The 22,349-nt window shown below is 36.9% G+C and overlaps 2 protein-coding genes across 2 annotated transcripts; one reads left to right on the top strand and one right to left on the bottom strand.

Moving 5' to 3' along the window:
- Positions 1-4,617: 4,617 nt before the first annotated feature.
- Positions 4,618-12,338, bottom strand: LOC120328441 (ADP-ribosylation factor-like protein 8B-A). The gene is made up of 7 exons (XM_039394927.2): positions 12,173-12,338; positions 11,427-11,507; positions 10,473-10,546; positions 9,819-9,912; positions 7,641-7,708; positions 6,783-6,853; positions 4,618-6,219 (listed from the first exon to the last, which is right to left on the bottom strand). The coding sequence occupies exons 1-7, from the start codon at positions 12,293-12,295 to the stop codon at positions 6,173-6,175; spliced, it is 558 nt and encodes a 185-aa protein (XP_039250861.2). The 5' UTR covers positions 12,296-12,338; the 3' UTR covers positions 4,618-6,172.
- An 8,586-nt stretch (positions 12,339-20,924) lies between these two features.
- Positions 20,925-21,947, top strand: LOC120328493 (putative exonuclease GOR). Its single transcript, XM_039395002.2, has one exon. It carries the CDS (start codon positions 20,925-20,927, stop codon positions 21,945-21,947), a length of 1,023 nt encoding a protein of 340 aa, XP_039250936.2.
- Positions 21,948-22,349: the final 402 nt, after the last annotated feature.

The raw sequence follows: 22,349 nt of genomic DNA, 5'->3' as shown, positions 1-22,349 counted from the left end.
GGCCATATATTTGAGCATCACTCTAAAGTATTTTTAAATAGCAGCTTCGCAAATCCAGTCCTGAATCAAGGCCAACTGCTCGGTTGGAAAGAGATTTTGATGACAAAAGGAAACCATTGGTGCAGAACTAGTGGCTAATACAAAAGAGGGAAAAGGTAGGATAGGCACAATCTTTGGAATTTTCGATTCAGACCGTGTCTGATTCTTTATTTTGGAACATTAACCCCATTATTTCTGTGGAACGTTGACCACATTTGTCAAAGTTTTTATTAAATAAATAAAGAAATAATACCGAATATTGGTGTTTCGATTAACGATACTCACTATTCGAAGAACTGCAACGCATGTTTTTGCGATTATTCAGTTTTCCACAAATCGTTTTTTCTTGTAACTCTTTCGCCTCATAATTAGAGGCACTGAAATATATTTTAGGAGCACACATTTTCTGAAAATACCGGACCAAGCAATATTGAAATTATGTATACGAATCACTGGTAAAAATCATCACAGGATACTAATTATCATATTTCAAACCAAGTTTGCTTTTTTATGCTGAACCAGTTTGACTCTTATTTATCTCCTTAATTAATTAAAACTAGCTCTAAGCCCCAAGGTATTGTCAAAATTAAAGATTCTTTATTACCATGTGCTTACGTCAATGTCCAAATGGAAATCAGACAGAGATGAAGAGAGTTGATCTTTTGCCTTCATTCTTTAGGCCTACATGTTTACAAACTTCAAAAAGCATAAAGTATAAGCTACATTTTAACGATCACAAAATTGACATGATTTACACATTAATCCCGGAGGAGTGGAAGGCAGATCTGGTATTTGATGATATAAGAATTATATTACGGGTTTCCTCTATTATTTCATCATGTATTACAATGCCGAGCATATAACAATGGATCGAATTGAACGACAGAGTTACCAACTAGGCTAGGGTATTTCTATCAATTTACACCAGGGGTCGGCAACCTACGCCCGCGGAGTAAAATAAGTCCAGTGGCGGCGCGTCAATAGGGCCAACCGGGGCAATGCCCCGGTTGTTTTTTTGGCATAATAAAAAATATTCGAAAAATACCTCAATATCGGTTGCACAGACTGTCTACACTAGCCATATTCTCCCGACATGGTTCATTTTTCGCTCGCAAAGCCTTCGCCTAACGTCGACGGGGCGACGCCGATTTTGCCCCGTTGCTCCTTGTATATCGTATTCTCTCTTTTATCTTCCACTCGCCGCGTTTGTCTCGTTTGTTTTCTGTTTCTTTTACTAAATCATCGGGGCCGATGGGGGCTAGCCCCGAAATTATGACGACACAATGCCGACGTTTCTTACAACAACGTGTTGACATATTCACGCATTCCTTCACGTTCGTTGGTTGCTTGAAGAGTTGATAGTTTCCTCGCCTTCGTTTTTGTCGCTTGTTTCGCTATTTGAATCAGTTAGAGACCTTTAGTCCATTTGCTTTCGATTTTCCACATTCCTTTTGAGCTCCTCACTTCTTTCCGGCTTCGCATTTCTTAGCCTTAGACCTCATAATGAATAAGGTTGATGCACTACTTCGCACTCCGTTTTCGCAGCTGCCGCTGGAACAAAAATTTGAGGTAAAAAAGAAGATTTTCCTCATGCGCATTTTTTACATTGTTATGCACACCAATATAACCTCGTTATTAAAAATATGTGTCTTGATACCCCTCTCGTCCGTATATTTTTTGCAAATGTTTCGGGGTTTTCTTCATTTTTTTCCGTTTCGCCGAAGCGCTCTGACCTCCTTCGCCAGATATGTAGCCGCCGTCTCCCATCTTGTGCACCAACACGTTGGAACTTCCAATCACGCGTGGTGCAGGGCGTGTCCGAAATTAGGTCTGAGCTCATTGAGTGTTTCAATGGCATTCAGAGCTCTCCGGTTTGGGACGAACGCTCTGTGAGGGAGGCGGCAGGTCTAAAGCGTCTGCTAGAAGATGGTGAGTTTTCATTTTTCTCCACAATATTCTATCACGTGGATGTATTATACGGCGCATTGCAGTCAAGGCTAATGGATGGAGCGTCTGTGCAGTCGTGCATTTCAGACTTCTGCGATGCTGTATCTCGTATCCGGGAAACAATAAAATACGACGACACATGGAGTGCTTCTTTACGCCGCGGGCAAACAACGCAGCGTTTGATTTTGTCTTTATCTTTGCATGTCCTTATCTTTGCATTAACTTTCCTTTCTTCATAGTAACGTTTTAAACCTTATTTTAGGTTTTGTCTGCTTTCCCGAAGTTTCTGTTAAAATGTCATTGTATTTATCTGGGTAAATATTGCCTTTCCTTTTGAAAGAGGTTTTAAAATAAACTATGTCTATATTTATTAATCCCTTGACTTGGACCGGTTTTAAAGACACTTTCTTATCGTTAAAAATTGTCGCTTTTGCCGATTGGTTGTTACCGATGGAATGGTTTTTATACTCATAAAATGATGGGAGAACTTACAGCGCTCATCCTGTCCCCGTAGATGGGGGTGACTTGGTCCCGCAGTAGCTTGCCCCGGTTGTCAAAATGACCACGCGCCGCCACTGAAAATAACCCGGCCTGTGATGCTTCACTGTTTTCATTTAGCGACAAAACGGCGGCTGCGAATTCTATTTACGGGAGGTACGAAACGATTTTTGCTCCCGCTTTGCTGACTTTCGTTCTCTTGAAAATGAATTCAGGCTGTTAAGTACTCCGTTTGATGTCAACGTGGATACGGTTGCAGAAAATATTGAAATGCAGCCTTTTTATATGCAATGAGGAAATAAAACCCATTTTCTATTCGAGAGATGTGTCACTGCTTGATTTTTATAAAAAGTATCTCTTGGAGAAAATCTCTATCCAAATTTGACAAACCATGCAAAAAAATGTATTATAAAAAATCGATTTGGAAATACATATGCGTGCGAACAATTATTGGACACGTTTAGTGGCCATAACGATTGTTTCAAAATTTTGTTGTTATTGTTATTTTCTTTCGTCATTACCATTAAAAAATCGCTTTTCTCTTCGAATACTGGACCAATTGCTTTGGAATTTTCAGTGGTTCAAGATTGTTTTTTTGCCAGAAGGCTATTACTTTCATTTATTCCTGAATTTTCTATGAATCTTATGAGATCTAATATTTCATCCAAAATTGCGCTGTATTAATTTTTAATTATGGGAACTCGGTTTTTAATCCGCCAAGCGTGACGGCTGACTTTGAAAATTCTTGCGACTGAAAACCCGGATCTTTTTGAGGGTACGGTACCGGTAACGTCAAAGGTAAACCCTGGCTTCGCTCTAGTCCACGTGTCCAAATATTTGAGCGTTGCTCTCTTGTTTTCGAAAATGAACATTGCAAAGAACAAGCGGAGAACTAGGATTAGTTATGCCCATTTAGAAAATATTCTAATCTTGGCTTCATACAACGTGCCGCCTGATGTCGAAAAGCTATCACGCGTAATGCAACAACAAGTGTCACATTAAATGTCATTGGTAAATTTTGCCTAGTAAGATGACTTGACCTCACGAGTCGTCGCAGTGTTCACTAGCTATTTAAAGTCTGAAATTTCAACTTCTGATCTGTGTAAAAATTGTGATTCAGTTTTCAGTCAGTCAGTAGTTTATTTTATCACAAACCGAAAGTACACACTGGACAAACATAATTAAGAAAAATAAAAAAATGCATTTCAATGTGAATGGAGACGCGATAAACCAGTGATAGTTATCGAGCAGCGTCACCTAGCTATGAGGGAGAGAGTCTAACATTAAATCATACTGAGAAAGAAGTTAAACATAAAATACTAACAAAAGCCGGTCACTTTTTAACTTTCCCAAAAAATATGTGCGGATTTGCAATCCTTAATTTTGGCCAACGAGTGACAAGAGGTTGTCGACCCTGATTTACACAGTTCAGCATTCGTGCATTTGGTTGCCTGGCATATACCCCATAAGATATTTGGTGGGTTTGATCGGGGACAAAATTGCTATGTAACGTTTATGGTTTGATAGCCATCCCATATAACCTAGGTCTAGTGCAGGGATCACCAAACTACGGTCCGCGGGCCAGATGCGGGGTCCGCAATAACACGAAAAAATAACGATTTTTTTTGTCCAAGGGATGTTCTCCCGAGCATCGACCTCCTTATTCATTTCGTAACATTGGCCAATCAGCGAGATGCAAAAAATGACACAACAATAGGCCCTTTCGTCACTCGGATGGACTCGGAAAAACTGTTGTGAAACAGCTGTGATAAAATAGGCTAAAATTCTGCCATGGTACGCAACGTTTTCTGCGAAGAATGCATTCGCGGCGCGTGCTTTCGGCGAAACTGTTGCTGTGTACATCTGTATACCGCGATATAAAAGTCAATAGTCAAGACTTCAGAAATGTAGAATTCATATTGTTGAACAAATTGTTTGGACTTCACAACTTTTGGGAATGTATTGTATTGCATTGACAAAAATATTCGTCCTGCCCGTTTCAACACAGTTTGATTCAAGGCTGGCCCACCGTCAAAAAAGTTTGGTGACCCCTGGTCTAGGGGATACTGTTGGTGATTCAGCTGCCAAAGCCATACTCCGACTTGAATACATTAAAGAAAGCACTACCCATGATCCTAATCAGACATGGAAACATTTCACATTTATTTAGTGCTTCACACAATGGATAGTAAATCCAATATTAACATTTATTGAACTTGACATAAATATTTACACAAAACAAATAATCAACAAAATATGATATATCATTCAAAAACGATTAGATTGTGTTAGATCGATCAAGATCACTATCTCCAGACAGAAAATTGATGCAAAATATTCACTAGAGCATTACTTTATCACACAAATAGCAAGAAGTTTTTTTAAATATGTCGATGAATTGCGTAGTGCCAGATGAAAACCGGACTGAAAGGAAAATGGTGTAATGCAAGGGGGAGCAACCTTTAATACTGTTGGGCCAGATACAAATAATTGGGAAAATCACGGGCCGCACCCTTATTCAACATATGCATTCTACTAGTTGCAGGCACAAAAATTTTGGTTATTGATTTTATGACATGTGTTGTTCGCTTTGCACAAGCTAGCTGTTAAGGCATTGTAACATCAAAGGCATAGATAATAAATTGGACTCAGGTATAGGCTTTGCAACGTAAAGTGATTGGAATTACTTGCATGTACCAGATAAAACTAAATTAAAAAATCGTTTCGTTGACCACACACCATTCAAACTTGGCACTTCTCAGAGGGACACATAATTTTTCCTTGTAGGCCGCATTTGGCCCATGACCGCAAGTTGCACACCCCTGGTGTAACGTGTTAAACCGAAGATTAACCTAATAAACTTGACAAAATTTGTTGACAACACTATTTCATACAGATGAAATCAGGTTCACAATTCGCATAGCATTCTCTGTCTGGCAAGATTAGAAATTGCACCTGTGATTTACAAGTACTGATGAAAAATATTTCTGACAATCCAAGAAAAATATGTGACAGTTTTAATTATTATTTTATAGCAGGTGAAAAGGCTTGAAAATGGTGCACAAATCAGAATCACAACAAAGTTGTTTGTTGTTACACCTAATTCTAGTGAGGGTGGGCACAAAACATGCAATATTCCATAACCCATATATTCCATTGCCAAGTTGCTTCCCAATATTTTTACAAGCATGATGTATGTGAATAATATGATTCCCTGTCATACACAATTACTACATGTAGAAATATTCAGTATAATTATGAATCTTCAAAATATTTTCTTCAACTATACTTAAGTATAAAAGTGTGGACAATATCATCCAACACAAAGATAAGCCCAAATATTAAGTGATGAGTTGAACTTATTAATATGATGGAAAAGCTACCTTTTACCAAGCGATAGTTGCTCAAATCATGTCATGCATTTCCTATAAATACTAGCAACATAACTGTGCATTAGTATATAATCAGAAATAGAGAAGTAATCAGTAGAAATTCATAATGTAACACTTATGACTGAATATCTTGATTAAATCTCAGCAAATTAGCTGAGGAAACAATCTTCACAATATATTAATTCACTCCCAATATATCTGGTTGCCAGATTGTACACATTCAAACAACAATCTCAATTGTATAAAAGATGGAAAGTATATAGAATATATTATTATTAGCATCCAGTAGCTATCAATCAACCTCCCGACTTGGAATGCTGTGTAAGCCACTGAAGTGTGATATCTGTAATAGGTGAGAAAAAAAAAAGATTAAATATCAAAACAAAAAATGTGATCATAAAAAAGAATTGATATACAAATAAAGTCAATGGAATGTTATTTCAGCAAACAATGCATAATAGAGCACTGTGGTATTAACCGTAATGAAAAAGTAAATATAGCAATACAAACTAACCCAACAGAAATATTGTCTGCAAGTGAGACTAAATCTCTCAGTATGGTTAATAAATGTGAACATAAAACATATGCTTCAAAATTAACACAAATATTTTTACAGGTTATTCGTTTATTGTAATTAACACATCTTGTAGTTAGGGTTTTGGGTCTTCGAGTTGATTGTTACCCATTCAAGTTTTTGATTTTTTCTAGCATTAGCCCATACATTTCAGTAGCCATAAAACACAATGTAATTCACAATCCTGCGAAATCACCAAATTTTGCACTAATTTGAATAACAATACTTTCTATACATTTTACTCACAACAGAGCAACTTTATACATATCAGAAAAAAGATTGGCCTTTGGGAATTACGACAAGGAATAAAAAACAAAAAAATCACAACATACCTATATTTTCTTTTTCTTTACATGAAATTGAATAACAGCATATTTCTCTATCTTGAATTGCTGAAAGATTCCTATAAAACAGACATGAATTAGTTCGTCATGGAAACATACCAGAAAACCAGTGTATGATCTTTACCTCATTGCTCCAAATTTAGTATCGTAAGTATGGTTATCACTGAGTTGGGAATATTGACTAAACAAATAAATTTTTGTACTAGGCTCAGTGATGCGGCACATGGTACTTAATGTTAGGAATACGCTCGCCATTGCATATCTGATTACCCTACTTGGTTCGAATCCTGTGGAGTATAATTATGTGCAAGAGGATTGCTGGACTCTTCACCGCAATAGGGTGGTGTACATATAACCGATGGTCGGTTGCACCTTCCTCCACCATCAAGTCCATGCATCTGAATCAAATAACTGGCTAACTATCCCACACCCAACATGGACTGGTAACTGAACGAAAGGCTGGGGTTCGCCATATGATTAAGGTGTCTTATTCAACTTCCTTCTCCCTTGGGGCAAATATGTAAATCCTATTCCTATTCTATTCAATTTAGTTTATCTGAAAAGGAACTTGGTGAAATTTATAATAAAACTTGAATCAGAAAAGTTCATATTATTGTTTATACCGCCATATATTATTCAGTCTCATCAACAATTTCACATAGTGAAACCTCATTTATATCTAGGGAATTATTCGGGGGAATTTACAATATCACAACTATTGTCTAAATATTACTGGGTATATGACCCTAATTTATACATTCCTAAAGAGATAGAATTCGATTTTTCAGAGTAATTTTACCAAATCTAATATATTTAAAAGGTTGTGTGATATAAAATAAAACTTACATTCTTTCAATGAGTTCTTTTTCATCAAGTGCATTAGGTAAATCTCGCTTGTTTCCAAGGACTAGAACCTAAAAAATTGAAGATGATTAACAAAGCAGCAGGGACAGTTGTATAACACAGGGTATGGAATAGAACTTAGAATATTTTAAAGATGCTTGTTATTAAAGATGTCACTCTTACTTTATAAAATTTGATAATAATTTTTCAATACCAGACAAGGTATTGCAAAATGGATGGAAAATATTATACAGTGAAAATTCGGAATAGGCTGCTATCAACTAAATAGTTACAGCAACTTCACATGCACTGATACTAAAAGATAGTGAACATTCAGGCTGAATACTGAGGGGCAGAAATAAAGTTAAATTTTTTTTATCACAGTGTAAGTCCATGATGACGCAATGCAACTCAGACATGCAATATTAATATTTTATGAGGAAATGAGTTTTAAGTACCCTACAATTCGTGAACACAATGGCCCGAGGTTTGTAAATATGGACAAAAGGTATTAAAAATTGAAGTTCAGACTATTACCATAATTCTAAACTAAAATTTAACAAATCGGGTGATACCGGCACACCACGATGGTACAATTTCTTCAAATTTATAAACAGCAAAGTACACATCAGCAGCTGCTTGTGCATTCTTGTTGAGATAAAAATTAGAACTTATCATCAATATAGCCTACACAGAAATCAAACCAATTCTTCAATTACAACACTCTAGCATTGATGCCAATATACAAGTTTGCTCGAACAAATTGTCAGTCGAAGAGACAGTATACCTCAAATAAAAACATGAGGCTACTGATAGAGAAGTAGAAAACTACTGATGCGCTAAAGTCAAGCAAGTTTATCTTCACGATAAAGACATCAGTACAAAGCTGTGAACACAGGGAAACAACTACCAGTAAGTGGAAATTTCATAAAGTATTTTTTGTCCAGTTGAAACACAAGTACGATGAAAAAAGTTTACCATGATGCCTGAAACTAGTTTTGGAACAATTATATCTATGACTCTTATGTACATTCAATGAAGAAGCTTCAAAACAGTCAAATTAACATCAGCTCAGATGTGGCCTGAATACTCTCTAGAAAGGACATATCATCGATTTGCACAGAGGAAGTCATTATTCAAATATCCACAAGCTCTATGAAGGAACCAGTTTTTCATTGTAATTTTCCTAGCAAGATTTAGGATATTCCAATATCTGTGGCTGCTTGTACTACAGTGTCTTGTACATATCAAACAGTGTGAAAAGCATAAAAATTAATACAATTCATTTATCGCATGGCATGTCTGCGCAAAGACGGAAAGTAAACATGTAGCATTTTATGTGAGGAATTTCCAAGTATGGATGCATATAGCAAAGCATTAGTCATAGATGGTGATGAATATAAACAATGGAGATGCTCGTTTGCTGTTGAAGTATTGATATGTGAAACAAGTTGTCACATGTATATGATTCATCTATCATCACTCTACACTCAGATGTATAGAACAGTGAGTTCGATAACAATATGAAACATGGCTGTTAAAAACCAAAGAAGGTACTATTCCCCATACATTCTGGTATTGAGATTATGGATTTCCAACAAATACTAGTTGTTTTACTTTTAGACTTCAATTGCTCTGAAGACAATATTATAATGAAACAATTCCAAATGATCACTTCAAGAACAGCGAATATTGAAGCTACTGCTTTATCTGTATGAGCAGGAAAAAATTTATACCACCTCAAACTCTACACTCCCGATTGGCATACCACTCAATTGCGATTCAGACTACTGAAGAAGTCCAGGCTGAAAAAACTTTAAACTCCAGTTCACAACTCTGAGAGGCCCAAATATTGTTCACAAAAACTTTTGTGTATTCCTTATTGTCTACTTAGAACAAGTCTGAAATTCAACTCTGAGAACAATTTCTACTTCAGCTCTGACTCCCGACTCTAGTCTATAGAGTCCAAAAATACGACTCTGGCTACAACAGTAATAAAAACATGACAGACTACGATTCCACCTACACAGTTGTGATGAGATCTACAGAATTCAACAATAATCTGGATATCATCGCTAAACAAACTACATAGCATATGCAATGAGGATTTTACAAAATGATAATATTTAATAATAATTCACACAAAACAAGCTTTTTTCAATAGAAAAATAGGATAATCACCGGTATTCCAAGTAATTGTGGTTTTTCTAAAAGATTATGAAGTTCATTTTTGGATGCATCTACTTTATCAATATCTGCAGAATCAACCATGTATCTGAAATATAGGATAAGATTTACATATTTATCACAGGTAAGATATCATATGACATCATCATATGACACACCACAGCCTCTCGTTCGGTTACCAGTCCATGTTGGGTATGGGATTAGTTAGCCAGTGATTTGTTTTCAGAAGCTTAGATGTGATGGTGGAGGAAGCCATAACTGACCAGCGGTTACGTGAACCACCCCAAGGCTGTGAAGAGTCCAGCAATCCTCTCACACATGACTATTCCCGCATGGGACTCGAACCTACACACCCACACAAAGTAATCAGAGGTGCGGTAGCGAGTGTATTCCCAACGCTTAGCACTGCCGAGCCAAAGTTTATTTGGGGGTCAAACCATTTCACTATTACTTTCTTAAAACCATCAGAGAATATTATATATCTAAACAGTAAACATAAATGCTTCAATAAAATTGCAAATTAAATTTTATAGTGACTTGAAAGGGATAAAGTTAATAACATGCGACAAATATGGTAAAAGAATATAAGCAGAATTGACAGAATGTTCTGGCCATGATATGAACTTTATAAAATATAAATCAGCTTACACAATGGCATTGACGCCTCTACAATATCTCTCCCACATGCTTCTGAATCTGGGTTGGCCACCAATATCCCAAATCTGTAGAAAGGATCGTTATCAAGATAACAACAAGCAAACATCTTATTTTGCTTCCTCAGAAATAGTTTAAAAAAAAACTAACAATGGACCTTTCCCCGAGCATGGACTTCCTTGTTTACTTCGTGACATTGGCCAATCAGCAAGATGCAAAAAGTGACGTAACAATGCCCCCTTTTCGCATCCGCTCAGACACTTTTCTCACTCAGACAGATTTTCAAGCGTGATTGTAAACATTACCTCGTTTTCGCGTTTTTGAACTCTATTCGTTAGTTTTCAGTTGTGTTTTGGGAACTTAAATAAAAATCAGATAATTCAATGATCACTCTGTCTTTCTAGGAGTTTTAATTTAATTGCAGTAATAAAAATTAGGCTGTGATAGACTAGCCTGAAATTCTTTACCGGTACTTTTAAAAAACAGATTGTTGTATGCGATGAATCATAATGATGGTTTGAAACACATACCCCATTTTACAGACGCCAACTCGCAAAAGCACTCTTGAAATAGCCTTGACAATTTTGCAATGGTAAAGTATAGGGAGAATTTTTCGAGGGTTAAAGGTCGGGGAAAGGTCCATTAGATGTATAGATCTATTCAACCATGCTTATAAAAAATTGCAGTCAGATTAAACAAAAATCAATATTGCTCCATCGTAAAAAAAAGAAGAAAACATAAATATAGTTACCGTAAGTTCATAATAAAACAGAAAACACAAATATATTATATCTTGAAAGTTTCTTAAGATAGTATTTCTCAAAATATGATCTTTCTTGTATATCCCAGAGAGAATAGCTGATAAAGTAGATTTGAAAAAATAGTTGATAGGAAAGTTGCGGGTTCCATATCTTTTTTATACTTTACTCTTACTTTAAATAATTATACCTTAATTGTAACATTTCCTTTTGAAACTTTCCTCATGTTAAATCCAACTGTTGGAATCATATCTTCATTGAATTGACCCGACTGTAAAATCATTATGAATATTTTAATCCAGTAATCATGCACTTGGATAAAGATGTAGGCACACTTTAGCATGCAGTTCTTAGTCAATTATATATTCTGACATTGAGCAAACTTTTATGAAAAATTGGGTCTGGTATAGTTTAGTACCACATGCACTTCTAGTTGGCCTGGCTCAACAATTTCTGCATATGCCAATCCTAACCCCCACCTGACTACGTCACCGAAAAATTATGTCATTTCGACGTCACATTGGCGTAATGAGGTCCGCCAAAGTATGCGGATGGTCGTCCAAAACGCGCATATGATCACCCGGAATAGAGCAAGCTATTTCTCTCGTTTTCCCGTCATAACGATCACGATAGGAGAGAGATCGCCGGCGTTAGCGAGTTCGTAATCGGCGGCGCAGATGCCATTTCGGGCGATCGTAATTATACTTTGGCAAGCCCTATGACGTGTTTGTGACGTCGTATTGACGTAATTTTTGGATGGCATAGTCGGGTGGGGGTTAGGAATAACATATGCAAAATTCGCCAACTGGAAGTACTTGTGGTACTAAACTATACTAGACCCGAAAAATTATCATATATATTATGAGTAGAAATGGTAAAAGCAATATTTATCAATATGTGCAATGCAAGCTACATCGAAATATATAAGATACTTACAGCTATAACATTAACAAATGTTGTCTTCCCAGAATATTGTAAACCAACCAATGTCAGTTCCATCTCTTCTTTCCAAAACAGAGATTTAAACCAGTCCAGCACACGCCCAAAAAATGCAAACATCTTGGATATTATTTACTCTACTAATACTGAAATCCTATAACCTATGGTCATCATATGTTAATACTGTGATATGAAAATGAAGTATCTACCTAATGACCTATATCTGTACGGTATATGATATGCTGCTATATGAAATTGAATATTCAGGTTTGGAAAAAATCAGCCATTGCAATCATGATCATACCCAAATTAAGAAAGTTACATTTAGCACATCCAGGTACTGAGATATCATATGACTGTATGACATGAAATATTAACATATTTTTCGAAAAAGGAAAGGAAGAATTTTCTAATGCAGTAGTGCGACATCCCACCTATCAACTTTTGCTAGGGCAAACAATGGAAAATATGTTGAGCAATCAGGCAGGGGTCATATCGCCACCTGGCGTAAGAACGGCATCATGTGACGTGAGCGCTTTAACCGTAAATATATACCACTACGCTTTAACAAAAGATAGGCCGCCATGGGCCAAAATCTGTAAAGCGCTTAAAATCGAGTTCGTGGTGACTCTTGGAGGGGTACCTAAATTTTGGTGGGTCAAGATGCTGCTTGCCCAATCCTCTTTCACATGCCAAACGTATATGCGATGGAACCAATCGTTCCTTTCGCACATGGTCATCCTCAATTCGATTAAAATCTACTGGACATTTACCTATGCCAACCCGAGCCAAGCTATGACTCTTGTAATACTACTGCGCTATTCTGTTGAAAGAAAATTACAATAAGAAAGACGGTTGTTGAACAGGATCATTACCTGTAATGGCAAGCAAAACGTGGCGACGCTATATAAGAATATACTTGTAATTTAAAAAAAAATTCTATAAACTCTCTTTCAGCTTGAAATCAAAAATTTATATTATATGGATAAAATATATATACATATATAGGAGATTTTACTAACGCCTTCGGGTATAACTATGCTCTTTACCGACAAATACATTCGATTCTGCAGAAGTACGTGTTCATTCGTTACGAATATGCCTACACAAGATATGATTCAGAACTCAGAAGAATAATGCGGTCATTCGCGCAGAACTGAGATCTGTGCGATGTAATGAAAATATTGTGTTTCTTTTTCACACATTCGCTCTTGACTAGGCTATGTACAGCCAACCGTTGAATGTATGTGACGGTCATCCACACTTTCACTCTGAACAAATCTGGATACAAGCAATCGCTTTTAGTCAGGCTATGTAAACTAAATACTACGAAATAGTGTGGCCCTCGAACGACCTCACTTTCAAAGTATCAAACGAAAGGATTTTGTGTAGTCAAGGGGTCAGCAACCTTTTGTCGCTCGCGGGCCAAAATTAAGGGTTGCAAGTCATTGACGTGCCGCACCTATTTTTATAAATTTGAGAACCGAACGGATGATACTTTTTATAATAAAAACCAAGCAGTGATACATCGCTCGAATAGAATATAGATTTATTCCCTCATGGCAGCTCATAAAATCACATTTGAATATTTTCAGCGTCATTGAACCCTTTGCACTTAGCATCATGTTTCTGCGTTTTGTTGCCATTTGTCTAATTATAATTAAATTATAGGCTCATTAAACGAGTAATTGTGAATTACCTAATTATTAGGTTATAATTTAATTTAGTCTAAAGCAGTGTTCCCAACCCGAGTCCGCGGTCTCAAATGAGTCCGCGGAGCGTTTGAATGAGTCCGCAACGGGCCAGAAATTCACTGGGGCCGCAAACGTTTTTGCGAGACCTGACTATCAGCCAAGTTACGATTTATGTTAGAATTTACATAAAACATAAAAAATAGGTTTATTCACATAACTTAATCCAGTCAATAATTACTGGTTACTGAGTAGGGCTTGGCATATATTCAATCAATCAATCAATTTTATTTGGTCACTCTGATACAAACAACAAGAGGGCTGTGCTCAAATATATGGACACGTTAACCAGAGCGAAGCAGTATTTACCTTTAACGCCACCGGTACCCACAAAAAATTCCGAGTTTCGCGTAGAAATAATTTACAGAATCAAACCGGACAGCCAGTGTTCCCATGGATAAAATAATACAGCGACATTTTAGACGAAATATCAGATTTCATGCGAAATTTAGAAATAAATAAAAGTAATAGCCTTCTGGCAAAAAAATCAATCTTTACTCACTGAAAATTTAAAAGCAATTGGTCCAGTATTCGAAGAGAAAAGCGATTTTTTTAAAATGATGGAGACAAATAATAACAATAACAACATAATATTGAAACGATCGTTATGTCCACTAAACGTGTCCAAAAAACAAAACAACAACAAAGGACAAACATAATGCAGAGGACCTGGAGGACGGGCATAACTTAATAATAAAGTTAAATACGTACAAGTACGTGCCCGTCCCCCAAAAACAGTCAAAACACAATAAAACAAAATCACGATGTCACATCGGGCAATATCTTACAAATTCAAATTAAAATGTGAGACGTGTATGTGCTTTTCCTACAGATATATGGATTAAAGAACACTCGCTGCCGAAAAATGGTGATGCTGTAGGCCTAGTTCAATTACGTTGCAAAACTAACACATTGACAAACTTTTTTACTAAAAAAAAGCTTGGTAAATGGATTGAATGTTCCACAGCAGTCTATGCACAAATCATGGATTGGAGTGTTGGGTTCTTTTGTCGTTTTCGGTTAGTTCAATTCAAAATCATTGTATCCGTTCCAATGCTTTCAACATTAATATCGAATTTCCTCGAACGACCACCATTCAGCCATTCCAACAGGTGCATTGGTCCCATCTTTTCTACGCCCTGTTCCATCATCCACGTGTAGATTCATTAAAGGATCGAAACCTCGCAATATACCCGCAACAGATCGTCCACCATTTAACTTTAAAATCTTTTATCCATAAACTTTAATTCCAGTGGACGGGCTTTGCTCATGTTGATATTACGCGATACAGATTACAGATACCGAAACATACAACGCGTAGCATTCACTAGTCTATATTCAAATATATATTCAACTATTAGAATAGCAATTTGCTATTCGAAAATTCGGCAACAGGTGGCGTGACAGGTCACCTGCGCGTCGCCTAATAAAACAATTGGATTTCGCAACTCATTTGCGGATTTTCGACGAAAACACCAGTCGGCACGCATGTCGATAGATACCTAAGTAGTGTTTCTCGCGAGTGCGAACAACCAGGAATAATTTTTTTTTCTGGTAGGTGTACTAAAAATAACACGGAGAACACCATAAGTTTTGTTTAATGATGGTCCGCGACCGATTAAAAACACCTTTTTACATTGCAATTCGCAAAATTTCCGGTGCCGCCATAGTATGCGTACAAGGGCATTTTCCTTTGGATACTTTGCTTTACTGCCTCCACATTGGTATGTAGGCTACAGCACTGGAGCGGCGTAAGTTTTGTTTCGGATTTGTCGAATTCACAAGATCGCAAAAATTATGTATCAAAACTAAATATGAGAATATCGGTCAGAGACCGAAGACTTATCGATCGAAAGTTAGGGGATCCCCAAAACAGCGATCTCACTCCATAGTGACACCTTGTGTCCCATCACTAATTAATCAATACCTCGCTAATTATACGACATAATTCATCCAAAATCAATGGGCTTCTGGTCCGACATATGACGAATGCACATGCAAAATCTGGAGCAGATTCAATCTCGCTTTCGTGAGATATCGCGTGCATCTAACAGACAGAGAGACAAATACCTTACAACATACTTACCGATAAAAATCAATGAGTAATAATTGGGTAACATATTCTCACATTAGTATATTCGCAGATTGCCGTGGAATTTTGAAGAAGTAATGCTTTCATCTTTTCGTAAGTCGACGCAACCGCGAATTACCATGAACACGATTAAATTAAAATAGAAAGACATTTTAAATTCTCGTCGTTTTCATGGATTGGATATTGTTGGACAGAAATGGCCATTATACACTAAAAAATTCGGCCATTTTAACGAACGCGTAATTGCGGCAAATTTCCGATTATGAAATTCGTTAAAATTCCGTTGTGTTTGGTTTTATTGCTTCTTCACACAGAGTACGGTTGCAATAAATGCACCTTTAGTCCGCAAAGGTTTTCGCCGGTGAGAAAATAGTCCGCGACCAAAAAAGGTTGGGAAACGCTGGTCTAAAGAATATTATAATCATCAAAATGGATATTTGTTACTATAATTCAGTGAAGCGTCGCGGGCCGGATTATATTACTCCGCGGGCCGGATCCGACCCGCGGGCCGTAGGTTGCCGACCCCGGATGTAGTCAGTTGCGTCAATCGTTTATTTTCTAAATGTGCTTTAGGTTAGGAAATTTAAACAATTGGATTTGACCAGCAAACAGATATCAACCTATCAGCATCCGTGAGGAAATACAAAGCCTATGGTATGAATGTTCGGTAGCGCATATTGGTGTGAGCAGTGTTTTTTTCAAAATGTAGCATACTAAACTAGGAATAAACTTCGTACTTGCTTGCCAGATCGCCATTGGAATAGTCCGGCAGATAAGGGGGCCTTTTGGGCTCAACCTTGTTTTCAGATATATATAAAGTTTTTTTTATTTGTGATTATTCATCTTGGGGTCATTGCTTATCATTTCTACATGGATGTGGAGTTTGCAGCCTTGAGCAATTTTTTTCACGGCTTGATATTTGTATTGGTGTTTTTCGTCAAATCTGTGCACCATAATGGCGCACAACCTGAACCCTAACCTGTTACAATACTATGTTCAGGTTGTGCGCCATCTTGGTGCAGAAATATGTACAAGAAATAGGGACGGCACGGATGAAGTAAGTCTGTATTAGAGCTACTAAAGAGTCGGCTACTGGTGGGCTATGCGTCACCATCAAAACAAAATCCCCAAACTTGAAGTACAGTATATAATAATGATATGGAATTGAGCTCTCGCTTCAATCTGATATTCCTCAATGAGGAATATATATTTCCACCATATTGTTGTAAACTTGTCGTGGACTGTTTTTGTGTCACATATACCCCCTAAATGGAGACCCGAATTACCCTAATGATATGAAACTAAGCTCTCGCTGCAACTTGATATTCCCCAAATAAAGAGCACTGATCCCTATTGTCGTAAACTGTCGCGGATTGTATGTAGAAATGTTATTTGATGATGCCATATACATATATATGTCAACCAAGATAGAAACCTGAGATGGCTACAACGTTAGGAGAAATATATACAAATAAACAAAAACATAAAATACACATTTCTTTTTAACTGACACTATTGTTAGATGTAAAGATGACTTAGATTTAAAACGCCGATGCAAATCAATTTATTGGAAACGAAGTGGGCCTATTAGCATAATCCAATAGCCTTTGTGGCTAACATCGGAACACTTTTGGTAGCATCTCGTCTTCCTTTTGTCATAACTGAAGACAGCTAATAGAATTCCACGAAAACTGAACTAAATATAATATAAACCTTTCATAATAAATATATATTAGGAGGTATGACTGTAGGCTTACCATATCTCTGAAGCCAAAAACCGGGACGGCGCGGATTGGACAAGTCAAACTTGGTTCGATTCTGGGGGTTAGTAATAGTTTAAACGTTTTCCTACCATTGTGGGTAGACTGCAGGCATCAAAATTAGCTGTAAATCTTATTACGAAATCCTCGGTTTGACAAATAAAAATAAACTCTCTCTTTCTATTGGTCTTGGCTTCAAATGATGGGAATTGTTCTCATTCTTAAACTCATTAGAAAACTTGCACTTTGTTTCCGGCATTTCGATGATTCAACGACATTACAGTTGGGTGTTAAATTACCGCATGGTTCATACTTCATGTCATGAAGTGAGACGCAAATCATTGGTAAATCGGCTGCCTCCATTAAAAATAATTTTTTTTGTAATATTATCGAATAGAAAAACTATTATGACTGTCATACTGCAAAACCGGGACATTTAAGTCTATCGCCGGGACGGCAGAAAAACATGCTAAAACCGGGACTGTCCCGGCTAAACCGGGATGTATGGTAAGCCTAGGTATGAGGGAAAGATTGATCGATTCGACAGCAGTATGGTGGCCCATCGTTGTCACGCGTAAAATTTAAAAAAAAATGAAAAAATAAAATGAAAAAGCGAAAATAAAAAAATAGTTGTGAAAAAACATAAAAATAATTGAAAAAAAAGAAGTGAAAAAAAAAATTAAAAATAAAAACAAAATTAAAAATAAAAACAAAAAAAAACGAAAAAAAAAATTAAAAAAAAAAATTGGATAAAAAGAAAATAGAAAGGTTGACAACGATGGTCCGCCTCGTGGCCCATCGTTGTCACGCGTTTTTATTTTTAGAAAATTTGATGCTGCTTGGGACCAACGTTGTCAGGCTTAATCCTACACGCACAAATGTGTTTCCTGGGTTTCTAACTCACTACTGACTTTTATTAGCAATATCCAATAAATTCAACATGAAAATGTTCTATAAATTCTCCATGCTACAAGTTCAACCACAAGCAATATATTTATAATATTGATAAGAGAATATAGAATTGAATATGAAAATTTGTTTTTACGTGTAGAAGGTAATTTAATTGGAAAATTCTGCTTAACTGCTCAGTTGTCTGGACACTCGTGCGATGCCGGTACGGTACCGTCTGACCGTACCGATACCCATGCAATCACTCATGAAAGAATGGGAGATACGGATAGTCTCGTAGAATATAGACTACTGAAACACTCTCTGCGCCTGCCCCATACCGTACAGCCGTAACGTACCGATCCAGACAAATGATGAATCACCCGTGCCCAACCATTTATTTCAATCCATACCTCGACTCACTATATTCTACTAGGATCGAGGTATGGATTGAAATAAATGATTGAGCACGGGCGATTTATCATTTGTCTGGATCGGTACGTTACGGCTGTACGGTATGGGGCAGGCGCAGAGAGTGTTTCAGTAGTCTATATTCTACGAGACTATCCGTATCTCCCATTCTTTCATGAGTGATTGCATGGCTACTGGTACGGTCAGACGCAAAGCGACTATAACCGACTACCGGTATTTGGTAAGACGGTACCGGCATCGCGAGTGTCCAGACAACTGAGTAGTTAACCAACATTCTCCAATTAAATTCCCTTCTACACGTAAAAACAAATTTTCCGAATTTTCGTATTCAATTCTATATTCTCTTATCATTATTATAAATATATTACTTCTTATTGAACTTGTAGCATGGAGAATTTATAGAACATTTTCATATTGAATATTGCTCGAGAAAATCAGTAGTGAGTTGGAAACCCAGGGAACACATTTGTGCGCGTAGGATTATGCCTGACAACGTTGGTCCCAAGCAGAAGCAAATTTTCTAAAAATAAAAACGCGTGACAACGATGGGCCACGAGGCGGACCATCGTTGTCAATCTTTTTATTTTCTTTTTATTCAAATTTTTTTTTTTTTTTAATTTTTTTTTTAATTTTTTTTTTTTTTCAATTTAAATTTTTTTTTCAATTATTTTTATGTTTTTTCACAACTATTTTTTTATTTTCGGTTTTTTATTTTATTTTTTATTTTCAATTTTACGCGTGACAACGATGGGCCACCATACAGCAGTGTTCCCTCTAAGAAAATATTACACTGCGCGATTGTTTGTTTTAGTGAGCATGAATATTTTGAGGCTAAGCAGATTCCTAAATGATTTACAAACTTTGTGAAATATTACAACAATATGTTATCAGAATGCGAACAAAGTACATACACATTTTAACTCAAAAAACTTTTCCTTGTTTTCTTGATTTTTTAATGTTTATACACTTTTCCATGTTTATTGCTGGTCTGTGGCACCAGCTCGCGCTGGCATTGTAAGCTCGGCTTAAAATATCTCTTTCCAGATGATTCAAAAGAAATCCAGGTACTTGGACGTAACAGTGGTAACGAAAATGCTCGTGAGGCTAATTAAACGAGTAATTGTGAATTATATATACGTGTTATGTTATAATAGAATTTAGTCTAGTGTCTCACAATAAGTTCTGTTACGTGAAGAATATAATCGTCAAGACAGCTGTTTTGTTACTATGATTCAGTGAAGCGTCGCGAGCCGGATTATATAACTCCGTAGGTTGCCGATCCCTGGTGTAAATGGTCTGGTGGTACGGCGCAGTTGCGCACCTCAGAGGGAACCGTGGTCGACAGCACGCTTTGTCAACTTGTGTATTCAACAATTACGTTTGGTTTTTACGAAATACCAATATCGAATAACTGTTCCGCAATGTCGATAAGTTGAGTTTTCTGGGAGTTTCGTTTTTTGGAATTTCCCAAAATTGAAACTTGTCTCGTAAGAATGTGAAACTTAGCTCTCGCTGCAATTTGATATTCCAAAATATAGAATCTTTACTCTGAACCCTATTGTTTAAATACTGTGATGGACTACAAGTAGTACTGAGCTTCAATACCGTATACAGCGTGGACAAACATAACCTGTGATGAAGAACAGTATTACAAAGAACACAACACACGAGTATTTGTTTAGCTGACACCATTGTCATTATATAAATAGGTATCAAGTATATAAACTGTAGTGTTATGAATATTTAGAGCTTATTTCTACTTCTTCAATCACCTATTTACGATATTTGTTGTATCAGTATCTAGTCTTCTAAAAAATTGTGGACTGATGGCGGAGGGTTATACATCTTCGGAAGGCGGAAGCGCATCGCGTAGAGCGTTAGATGAAAGCGGAAAATTGTACACGCAGATGAAAAGCCATATAGCGACGAGCGGACAGCTGGATAGGCATGGATTTCCCCGTCCCGGCGGCGCTGCAAATCGTGCTCATTTTTTGGAATCTGAATGGCTGAATATAACAAAAGTTTCCCCCTGCAAATCGAATGAATTCAATAATTCCACGCATAAAAAATGTAGGAGATGTAAAAAAGATTTTACAATCGAAACTCCCGATCGAGTAACAGGCGGTCAGTGTACATATCATCATGGTAGATGTTGGAATAATATTTGGAAGTGCTGCGGAAAGCAAGAAGGAAGTCGGGGTTGCACAACGGCCGGAACCCATGTGCACGATGATAACATGAGAGATCCGTCCGGTTACGTTACAACTGTAATAAAACCAACTCCTGAGAATGGCAACCCAGGTATGTACGCAATTGACTGCGAAATGTCGTACACAATAAATGGATTGGAGCTCACAAGCGTCTGCATTGTCGATCACAATCTCAAAACCGTTTATCACAGCTACGTGAAACCTGACAGTCGTATGCTGGACTACAATACGATTCATAGTGGCGTCACCGAACGCGATTTACAGGGAGTGTCAACAACTTTGAAAGATGTACAAAATTTCATGTTGGAAACATTTTCGAAAGACACCATTTTAATCGGACACAGTTTAGAAAGCGATTTTGTGGCGTTGAAATTAATTCATGAAACCGTTGTGGACACATCACTGATGTACCCTCATCCCAGAGGTCTTCCATTCAAATCGGCACTGCGCACACTAGCTGAAAAACATTTACGACTATATATTCAACGTGGAACACACGATAGTAAAGAAGATGCTGTCGCTTGTATGAAATTGGCAATTGCAAAAGTACGCCGTCAAAGTTTTTCCTCTGGAAGAGGTTCAAGTGCGAGAGGTGGAAGAAACCGAGGTCTTGAGAATTTTCTTCTAGATTTTTTCTAGACTCCTGTCTTTCGTCATTATTTTTTTCTCCCGTTGAAGTTCTCAATATATATACTAGTAGTTGGTATTTCTTCAATATTATAATCTTGAATATGCTTTTATAGATTTGTAATATAAAAAAAAATCCGAAATTGAAGTATCGTAATGATATGAAACTGAGCTTTCGTTGCAAATTTTTAAGTAGAGAACAGGAACTAAGCATGTATACGCGTTGGACTTCATTTAAACTCTCGCTGGATCCGAAGGAAAACATCATTTTGGACTACATGTCCATTAAGATTGCAAAGCACATTTTGATCTATCAAGGTTTTTGAGAACGCGAATGACATAGCGGTACATCCAACTAATTAATGTAGCCGGCTAAGGTGCATGGAAATGAATGTTCATTCTTTTATGAGCGAT

Source organism: Styela clava, chromosome 7 (genome assembly GCF_964204865.1).
Source record: "Styela clava chromosome 7, kaStyClav1.hap1.2, whole genome shotgun sequence".
Taxonomy (NCBI): domain Eukaryota; kingdom Metazoa; phylum Chordata; class Ascidiacea; order Stolidobranchia; family Styelidae; genus Styela; species Styela clava.
Note: the sequence above shows the minus strand (reverse complement) of the source record. Positions and strands in the feature narration are given on the sequence as shown.

Coding starts and splice junctions, on each gene's coding strand:
- LOC120328441 (XM_039394927.2), bottom strand. CDS start 12,295: ATGTTTGCATTTTTTGGGCGTGTGCTGGACTGGTTTAAATCTCTGTTT. Junction 10,547..11,426: donor AAGGAAATGTTACAATTAAG/GTATAATTATTT, acceptor TCCTTTCTACAG/ATTTGGGATATTGGTGGCCA. Junction 6,220..6,782: donor TAAAGAAAAAGAAAATATAG/GTATGTTGTGAT, acceptor CACCTATTACAG/ATATCACACTTCAGTGGCTT.
- LOC120328493 (XM_039395002.2), top strand. CDS start 20,925: ATGGCGGAGGGTTATACATCTTCGGAAGGCGGAAGCGCATCGCGTAGA.